The sequence below is a fragment of the Chlorocebus sabaeus genome, chromosome 25 (genome assembly GCF_047675955.1).
Source record: "Chlorocebus sabaeus isolate Y175 chromosome 25, mChlSab1.0.hap1, whole genome shotgun sequence".
In the NCBI taxonomy this organism is placed as follows: Eukaryota; Metazoa; Chordata; class Mammalia; order Primates; family Cercopithecidae; genus Chlorocebus; species Chlorocebus sabaeus.
In genome coordinates, this window is record NC_132928.1 from 86,258,162 (window position 1) to 86,269,165 (window position 11,004).

The 11,004-nt window shown below is 35.1% G+C and overlaps 1 protein-coding gene across 1 annotated transcript; it reads right to left on the reverse strand.

The window, feature by feature from the left end:
• Window positions 1-5,407: 5,407 nt before the first annotated feature.
• On the reverse strand, window positions 5,408-6,587 carry LOC103230950 (olfactory receptor 2M3). The gene has a single exon (XM_007990096.3). The coding sequence runs from the start codon at window positions 6,477-6,479 to the stop codon at window positions 5,541-5,543; it is 939 nt and encodes a 312-aa protein (XP_007988287.3). The 5' UTR covers window positions 6,480-6,587; the 3' UTR covers window positions 5,408-5,540.
• Between the last annotated feature and the right edge of the window lie 4,417 nt (window positions 6,588-11,004).

The following is an 11,004-nucleotide window of genomic DNA, read 5'->3' on the forward strand; positions in this document are numbered from 1 at the left end:
CCATTACAGCTTGGCTCTCAGGAAGTCTCATTCCTGGGGGAAAGAGAACACCACATCAAGGGAGCACTCAGTGGGACAAAAGACACTGAACAGAAGCTCTTCCCTCTGACATAGTCTACCCAAATAAGAAGGAACCAGAGAAAATATATGTAACATGTAAAAAATATGTAATATGTAAAAAATATGTAAAACAACCAGTAATATGATAAAACTAGGTTCTTTAATATCTCCGGAAGATCACATCAGTTCACCAACAATAGATCCAAACCAAGAGGAAATCTCTGAATTGCCAGAAAAAGTATTGTTGATTATTAAGCTAATCAAAGAGGCACCAGAGAAAAGTGAAGTCTAATGTAAAGAAATAAAAATAATGATACAGAAAATAAAAGAAAAATTCTTCAGTGAAATAAACAGCATAAATAAAAAACAATCACAACTTCTAAAAATCAAGGACACACTTAGAGAAATGTGAAATGCACTGGAAAGTCTTACCAATAAAATCCAACAAGCAGAAGAAAGAACCTCAGAGCTTGAAGACAACGCTTTCAAATTAACCCAATCCATTCAAGACAAGAAAAAAAATTAAAAATGAACAAAGCCTCCAAGAAGTTTGATACTATGTCAAACGTCCAGACCTAAGAATAATTGGTGTTATTGAGGAAGAAGAGAAATCTAAAAGTTTGGAAAATATATTTGAAGGAATAATTGAGGAAAACTACTAGAGCCTTGCTGGACCTAAACATCCAAATTGAAGAAGCTCAAAGAACACCTGGGAAATTCATGACAAAAAGATCATTCCCTAGTTACATAACAAGTTATCTAAAGTCAAGACAAAGGAAAAAAATCTTAGCTGTGAGAGAAAAGCATCAGGTAACTTATAAAGGAAAACCTATCAGATCGACAGCAGATTTCTTAGCAGAAGCCCTACAAGCTAGAAGGGACTGGCGCCCTATCTTCATCCTCCTTAAACAAAATAATTATTAGCCAAGAATTTTGTATCAAGCGAAGCTAAGCTTCAGAAATGAAGGAAAGGCACCATCTTTTTCAGACAAACAAACGCTGAGAGAATTCAACACTATTAAGCCTGCACAACAAGAACTGCTAAAAGGAGCTCTAAACCTTGAAACAAATTCTTGGAATATACTAAATAGAGTTTCCTTAAGGCATAAATATTACAGGACCTATATAACAATAACAACGAAAACAAAAAAACAAAAAACTTCAGATACTGAGGCAACAAATAGCATGATGTATAGAATAGTACCTCACATCTCAATACTGACATTGATGTTAGTGACCTAAATGTTCCACCTAAAAGATACACAATGGCAGAATAGATAAGAATTCACCAACCAAGTTTGTGCATCTTCAGGAAACTCACTAAATACATAAGGACTCACAGAAACTTAAGCTAAAGAGGTGGAAGAACATATTCCATGCAAATTGACACCAAAAGTGAGCAGGAGTAACTATTTTTATATTAGAAGAAAAAAAACTTTAAAGCAAGAGCAGTTAAAAGAAAAAGAGGGACTTTTATAATGATAAAAGGACTAGTCTAACAGGAAAATATTACAATCCAAAATATATATGCACATAACAGTGGAACTCCCAAATTTATAAAACGATTACTACTAGACCTAAGAAAGGAGATAGATGGCAACACAATAATAGTGGGGGACTTCAGTACTCCACTGAGAGCACTAGACGGTTCTTCAAGACAGAAAGTCAACAAAGAAACAATGGACTTAAACTATATGCTACAAATATGGGATTAACAGATATTTACAGGACATTCTACCTAGCAACTGCAGAGTATACATTCTATTCATCAGCACACAGAACATTCTCCAAGACAGACCATATGATAGGCCAAAAAACAAGTCTCAGTGAATTTAAGAAAGTCAAAATTATATCAAGTACTCTCTCAGACCACAGTAGAATAAAATTGAAAATCAACTCCAAAAGAAACCCTCAAAACCTTGCAAATACATGGAAGTTAAATAACCTGCTCCTGGATGATTATTGGGACAACATTGCAATCGAGAGGAAAATTTAAAAATTCTTTGAACTGGATGATAATAGTGACAAAACCTAGCAAAACTACTGGGACACAGCAAAAGTGGTGCTAAGAGGAAAGTTCATTCCATTAAATGCCTACATCAAAAAGTCTGAGAGAGCACAAATAGATAATCTAAGGTCACACCTCACAGAACAGAATAAGAACAACCCAAATCCAAACCCAGAAGAAGAAAAGAAATAATGAAGATCAGAGCAGAACTAAATGAAATTGAAACAAAAAAAATACAAAAGATAAATGAAACAAAAAGCTAGTTCTGTAAAAAGATGAATAAAGTTGATAGACCAGTAGCAAGATTAACCAAGAAGAGAGAAGATGTGAATAAGCACAAATAGAAATGAAATGGGAGATATTACAACTGATTCCACAGAAATACAAATGATTAATCAAGGCTACTATGAACACCTTTGCGCATATAAACTAAAAAATCTGCAAGAGATGACTAAATTCCTGGAACTATACAACCCTCCTGGATTAAACAAGAATCTCTGATCAGACCAGTAACAAGCAGCATGACTGAAATTGTAATGAAAAAAAAAATTGCCAAAAAACAGTCCAGGACCAGACAGATTCACAGCTGAATTCTATCAGACATTCAAAGAAAAATTAATACCAATGCTATCGATACTATTCCAAAGGATAAAGAATGAATCATTTGTAAATCATTCTATGAAGTCACTATCATCCTAATACCAAAATCAGAGAAAGACATAATACAAAAAAGAAAACTACAGACTGCAGACCAATATCCCTGATGAACATAGATGCCAAAATCCTCAACATAATACTAGAGAACCGAATCCCACAGCATATCGAAAAGCTAAGCCACCATAATTGAGTTTCATACCAGGGATGTAGGGATGGTTTAAGATACATAAGTCAATAAATATGATACACCACATAAACAGAATTAAAAAACAAAAATCACACGATCATCTCAATAGACACAGAAAAAGCATTTCATGAAATCCTGCATCCCTTTACAATTAAAACTCCAAGCAAAATCAACTTAGAAGGGATCTAGAAGGGATCTTAGGTAATCAAAGCCATCTATGACAAATCCACAGCAAACATTATACTGAACGGGGAAAATTTGAAAGCATTCCCCCTGAGAACTGGAACAAGACAAGGATGTCCACTTCACCACATCTGGTCAGCATAGTACTGAAAGTCCTAGCTAGAGCAATCAGACAAGAGAAAGAAAGGACATCCAAAATGGTAAAGAGAAAGGAAAACTGTCACTGTTTGCTGATGATATGATTGAATACATAGAAAACCCTAACACCTCATCTAAAAAGCTCCTAGAACTGGTAAATAAATTCAACAGTTTCAGGACACAAAATTAATGTACATAAATCAGTAGCTCTGCTATATACCAACAGCAACCAGCTGAGAATCAAATCAAGAACTCAACCCTTTCACAATAGAAGCAAAAAAATACAACACCACCACAAAATATTAAAGAGTATACCTAACCAAGGACATGAACGACTTCTACAAGGAAAATTACCAAACACTGCTGAAAAAAATCACTGACAACACAAACAAATGAAAATACATCCCATACTCATAGATGGGTAGAAACAATATTGTAAAAACGACCATGCTGTCAAAAGCAATTTACAAATTCAATGCAATTCCCACTAAAATACCACCATCCTTCTTCACAGAACTAGAAAGAACAATCCTAAAATTCATATGGAACAAAAAATGTCCTGCATAGTCATAGCAAGAATAAGCAAAAAGAACAAATCTGGAGGCCTCACATACCCAACTTCAAATTATACCATGAAGCTACAGTCACCAAAACAGCGTGGTACTGGATAAAAATAGAGACATAGATCGATGGAACAGAATAGAGAATCCAGAAGTAAAACAAAATACTTACAGCTGTCTGATCCTCAATAAACAAAAACATGAAATGGGGGAAAGAACACCATATTCAACAAATGGTGCTGGGCTAATTGGCAGGCCATGTGTAGAAGAATGAAACTGGATCCTCATTGCTCACCTTATACAAAAAATCAACTCAAGATGGATTAAAAACCTTAAATCTAAGACCTGAAAATACAAAGATTCCAGAAGATAACATCAGAGAAATCCTCACAGACATTGGCTTAGGCAAGGGTTTCATGAACAAGAACCCAAAAACAAATGCAATAAAAACAAAGATAAATAGCTGGGAACTAATTGAACTAAAGACCTTTTGCACTGCAAAAGGAACAGTCAGCAGAGTAAATAGACAACTCACAGAGTGGGAGAAAATCTTCACAATTTATACATCTGAGAAGGGATTAATTTCCAGAATCTACAAAGAACTCAAACAAATCAGCAAGAAGAAAACAAACGATCCCATCAAAAAGTGGGCCTAGGACATGAATAGACAATTCTCAAAAGGAGATATACAAATAGCCAACAAGCATCTGGAAAAATGCTCAATGTCACTAATTATCAGGGAAAATCAAATCAAAACCACAATGCAATACCACCTCACTTCTGCAAGAATGGCTATAATCAATCAAACAATAATAGATGTTGGTGCGGAAGCAGTCAAAAGGGAACTTTCACATTGCTGGTGGGAAAGCACACTAGTACAACCACTGTAAAAAACAGTGTGAACATTCCTTAAAGAACTAAAAGTAGATCTACTTTTTGATCTAGCAATACCACTACTAATTACACAGAGGAAAAGAAGTTGTTATACAAAATAGATACCTGCACATGCATGTATAAAGCAGCACAATTTGCAATTGCAAAAATATGCAACCAGTTGAAATGCCCATCAATCAAAAAATGGATAAAGGTTACATATATATAACATATATATAATATATATACACACACGTATACATAGGTTATATACGTGTGTATACACACACACACACACACCATGGAATACTACTGAGTCAGAAAAAATACAAAATAATGGCATTCACAGCAACTGGGATGGAATTAGGGACTATTACTCTAGTAACTCAGGAATGAAAAACCAAACATCATATGTTCACATTCATATGTTGAAACTATGAGACAAAAAGGCATAAGAATGATACACTGGACTTTGGGGACATGAAGGAAATATGGGGAATGACAAGGGATAAAAGACTACACATTGGGTACAGTGAACACTGCTTGGGTGATGGGTGCACCAAAATCTCAGAAATCATCACTAAAGAACTTATTCATGTAACACTACCTGCTCTCCAAAAACCTATTGAAATTAAAAATAATTTTAAAACTTTAATATTCTTATTGGAAATGACTTACATTGTAGTCATAGCTGAACTGATATAAAATAATAAAGTTATAATAGTTTACCTGAAATAAATTATATAGGTGCCCATAAATATGTCATTACAAATGTATGTACACAATGAATCCCATTTTCAAGGTTCAATGATAAAAGAGGATCATTTAAAAAAAGAATTTAGCACACAGCAAAACATGAAGTTTATTAGGTAACTCACTCTCCAGACTTGCCCTTTCCTAAGATCTTCATGAATGCTCTGGTCATCTCCTTGTTGCGAAGGCTGTAGATGAGGGGATTCAGCATGGGAGTGAGAATGGTGTAGAATACAGACACCATTTTGTCTTGCATAGGGGAATGATCAGATGTGGGCCGTACGTACATGAACAAAGCTGCTCCATAGTACATTCCCACCACCATGAGGTAAGAGGAACAGGTCGTGAAAGCTTTGTGACGACCCTCCCCAGATCCCATATGAATGACAGCCAGAATAACTCGAGCATAGGAAGCAATGATGATTGTGACAGGGAAAACAATCATTACTATACAGCAGATGAAAAGAACCTTTTCAAATATTGATGTGTCACTGCATGAGAGGATCAGTAGGGAAGGGAAGTCACAGAAGAAGTGGGCTATTTCCCGAGACCCACAGTAGGAAAAGGAAAATGTGGCTACAGCATCAATGATTCCATCTGTAGAGCCCAGGATCCAGGAGAAGGCAGTCATAAGTCCACAAATTTGGGGTCTCATGAGATTGGTGTATCTCAGAGGGTGGCAAATGGCAATGTAGCGGTCATAAGCCATAACAGCCAACAGAAAGCATTCAGAGCCAAGCAGTGATACATAGAAGAAAATTTGTGTGGCACAACTAGCCATAGAAATGGACTTGCTGCCAGACAAGTAGTTGAAGGCCATCTTGGGTACGGTGGTACAGATGAGCATGAAGTCCATGAGGGACAGTTGGCTGAGAAGGAAGTACATGGGGGTGTGGAGCTGGGTGTCTAGGTAGACGAGGAGAACTATGACAGAGTTTCCAATGAAGGCCACTGAAAAGATGGCCAGGACCAGAAAGAAGAGGAAGGTGTGGGTGGGGCTGTGATTGAAGATTCCCAGGAGGATGAAGTCAGAGTTGAAGGTCTGATTCTCCCATGCCATGATGAATATGCTTTTTACCTAGCACCACAAAACCAGGTCATTAATTTGGTAAAACTTTACCCAGGATTATAAAGCATGTGATTGTGGTAAATTCTGTAGTTTGTTGATCAATACAGCATGACCAGAAGTAGGAAACTCAAAGGTTAAGAATTATAGAATCATAAGAAATACGTTCTTTCAGCACTGTCTCACTTATAAAATTACGGAGCTTGTCCTAAGTTTTTCTTTGAGCATCCTTTTTCTCAACTAAAATTAGAAAAACAATATCTAAAATGTGGTCGAGTTTTTCCAAAAAGAATTGTCTCCAAAGCAAACAGATAGTTCCTATAACATCAGAAGTCTTTTACAGATAAATTGATAGATAAATTCATCTTCAGTCTGCATGTGACTAACACAATACTAGAAATGGAAAATAAACTTGTGCCTTTGCTCACATGATGGCAGGCATTTTTACTAACAGTGTTAAGAAAATCTGTATGTTTACCTATTACTTTACAGTTTAAAGTATTTGTCCTATGCTTTATAGTAAGTTTTTTATACAGTAAGTGGATAAACTGGAAAGATTCTAATTATACAAATCTAAGACCTATGCCCTTTTTTCTATAGCCCAGTTTTATGGATTAAATTATATTTCTTCCCCAAAAATACTCAAAATGTGTGCTTGTTTAGAGATACATAAAAGGTATAATTAGTTAAGGTGAGGTTGTATTGGAGCAGAGTGTGCCTCTCTATTCCAGTATGTTTCATGTTCTGATAAGAGAGTGGCCACTGAAGACTGAGACACTGGGGAATACCATGTGATAGTGGAGGCAGGGATTGGATTGATGCATCTACAAGCCAAGAAATCCCTACAACTGTTAGATATCACAAGAATGTAGGAGAGAGAAATGGGACACATTTGTCCTCTTAGAGCCCTCAGAAGTAACCAACTCTGCTGACATCTTGATTTCAAATTTCTAGCCTCCAGAACTGTGAGGTAAAATTGTTGTTTCAAGATAATCAGTTTGAGATACTCTGTATTGGCATTCCTAGGAAACTAACACACAAAATGTCTCCTCTAGAGAATAAGCACATAGAAAAACAGAAATTCAGAAAAGCATGAACTTCACCCTTTCAATAACACTTACGAAGCCTGGCTATGTGTTGCGCACTGGGGCTACCAAGGTAATCAGAACAAACAAAGACCCTGTCCGTACAGGTCATAGTGAGTGTGATTAGATGATGACTATAAAACACTTTATGTCATAAAAGGATAAATGCTTTGGAGAAAAGTAAGTCAAAGAAGGCTGTTAGAATTGCACTAATGTGTTCAACTTTGAATAAAGTAGTCAAGGGAAACCCCACACATCTAATGGCTTTTGGTAAATCTGAGGAAGTGATCACAGATCACCAGATCACAGGAAAGGGTTGTACATAAGTGAATTCCACAAAATGAAATGCAATAAATAGAAAATACACAGAGAAAATAGAAATGTGTAGAAGATTTTGGGAAAACAGAGGGTTTTTTAACTCAAGAGTTATGTTTCTTGTATGTTGTGGCATTTAGATTTTATTGTATGAGATAATTATAAATGTATGAGCAAAGCCAATTTGTGAAGGGAGATGATTCCAGGCAATAAAAAATGATGTCATAAACAGAAAAACAACACTGGGGAGTAGACTGATTCAACAGAAATATACTTTCAAAATTAATTCATTCATGGCATTTTAATGAAGAGTCTAAAAACAACAGCAACAATGAAAGCTGAATACACCAGGAGCAGCAAGAGAGTTAGAAGAAATCTGCAGAGGAGATTTGGAATTTGTCCTCATGGGTTGAAATACAATTTTTTAAACAGGGAGGTAGTAAAGTATATCTTTTTAAGTTTTATTTATTTACATAAATTGCGAATAATATTGTGGGTAAGAATGAAAAAAATACTCAAACTTAGTTTTACATTTTAATTCAAGAACAACTGTGACCTGGGAATACTAACCTACCAAGAAATGCCTCCTCAGTGCTGGGAAGATAGAGAAGGAACCTCCTTATGGGACTCTCAGGAGATTAGAATGGCAATGTTTAAAAGAAAAAACAAATCATTTTTGTCAATCAGCATGAAGAGGAAAACAGGTCTCAACCTCTTCCCTTTCTGGTTTTAAAACAAATGGTTATCAAGAACTTGGAGAAACCTGATTGTTGGTATCTCAGATCTAGGTTCAGTCAATGTCTTGAGAATGAGAAATGGGCTTCTTTGGGATCTTTAGTGTTGCAGGTTCCCTACCACAGGGTACCCCTGTGTTGTCCTCAAGAGGAGGTGGGCTTTTAAAGAAAATCAGGGGAAAATACATTGTATTGCCTCAATAATTTCCAGTGCTTATGAGCTGAATTCACTTCAAGAAAATAACTCATCTCAACTTAATTTATGGAATCACCTATTTTGACCATCAAAGCATAGACTTCCAGTTATCTTGATCTTGTCAACTGTTATAATACACAATTTATCCAAATAAAACTCTATTATACCCATAACTTGTCTTTAAGTCAGTCAGAAATATTATACCAAGAAGGAAGCTATCTGGTCAACTTAGCTTCTCCCTATGCTTCTTTTTTAACTTGGTAAAGTGTTCTTTACATTTGGGAAACACTACTTCCAAGTCACTAAGTTGAAATGAAATGTCGATTAATTCTACTCAATCATTTAGACATTTCTATATGTTTTACATGCAATTGAATGATGCAGCATAAAAACAAAATTGATTAACAAATGTAAATCTACATATCCCTCTGAATTTTCTCAGTTACATTAGTTTAGGCTGAATTTATATAAATGCACGCTTATTTGTGTTGTATTTTTGCACCTCCCTTTATTACTTCAAAATTCCCTTCATACCCACGTGCTAAAATTGCCTTCATTGATTTTGTCCTGTCACAGAGAATGTGGCAAGATATATCACAAACATATAACAGTTTATAAGTGATAAAATTGAAAATACAGAGCACTAGATTGCCCTATGCCTTCTATATTAAGATCCATATGAACATTCATTCAATACAATTCTATAAAGAAAAATAATGTTGTTTCTAGTGAGGAGACCCAATCCTGAGGCTCAGTTATCCAGGATATAAACAATCTGAAAATGCAGTGAAGATAACATTGGGATTCCAAGAGGTATTTATATATATTCCTATAAAAATGGATCTGTAGTGAAATATATTTGCAACTCCAAGTTATCCCAGACTATTCACTGCCAAAAAAGCAGAACATTTTGAATTTCATCACTGTACTAGGAGGAATATTTAAAGCAGCTTTTTCAGAATGAATGAAATTCTGACATCTTGTTTATTTTTTAGAATACCTATTGATATTTCAAAAGTATTCACCTAAGGAGGTACAACATTTTGAACTCTGCATTAGACGTTGCCTACCAAGTATTTTTCCCTTAGTTGTAATTTTATACTTCTAATTTCATTTATTTAATCTAATCTACATTGTTTCTGTTGTAATAAACTCCACCATTTTGTAAAAAGAGGTTGCATACAGTTTTTGTAAATGTCTTTTTTATGTATTCACCTCATCATGTCTGCAAGAGGAGTCATCAGATTTCATAACACTGTGATACTGTGCACCTGCCAGAGCAACAGTAACACAGAAATCATGAAAATCATGGTCAGAAATTGACAAGGCACTGAGTGAGATGATGGAAAAGAGACACCGAGAGGCCAGAGTCTGATTAATAAAAAAAGAAGTAAAGCATTATATAAAATAATGTCAGACAGCATGTGCAGTCCACTGAGGTTGCTAAAATGACTTTACCCTTTTGTAACAGGAATGATCAGGAAACAAAACAAAACAACAAATCTCTCATATTGGCAATAATGAGCATAGCAATTTTGTTTGTAACAATAAAATGCAATCTGCATGTACACTGTCAATGGAATTTATAACTATAACTACAAGAAGTCACATTGATGAGTCTCACAAATAGATTGTTGAACGAACAAAGTAGATGACAGGGAATGACTTCATGAATCCTATTATGAGTAATTTAAACACACATATAAAAATCTATTATAAACCACAGCAACACTGGAATAATGATTAACTACAAGACTGGCCTGAAAGTTTCCATGATCAGGGAGAGTTAAACCGTGTTTCAAAAGCACTGGTAATATCATAAAGCATTTTACAAAATGTATATCCAACATATTTTTTGTAAACATTTTTGCATAAATCAAGTTTAAACATGTTTAAACAATAGATGTAAATGTCTTAGAAGAGCACGTGACAGATGTAAACATTCATTAATACAGGTTGCAGATTCCTTATCCAAAATGCTCGGGACCAGATGTGTTACAGATTTCAGATTTTCTTCACACTTTGAAATATTTGCATATATATAAGGAGATATCCTGAGAATGGAACCCAAGAGTAGAGACAAAATTAACTTATGTTTGATGTATACCTTATACACATAGCCTGAATGTAATTTTATGCCATATTTTAAAATAATTTTGTGTAAGGGAGAAATTTTGTGTACACTGAAC

Bases quoted from the DNA above. Each gene is read 5' to 3' on its own strand.
- LOC103230950 (XM_007990096.3), bottom strand. From the start codon at position 6,479: ATGGCATGGGAGAATCAGACCTTCAACTCTGACTTCATCCTCCTGGGA.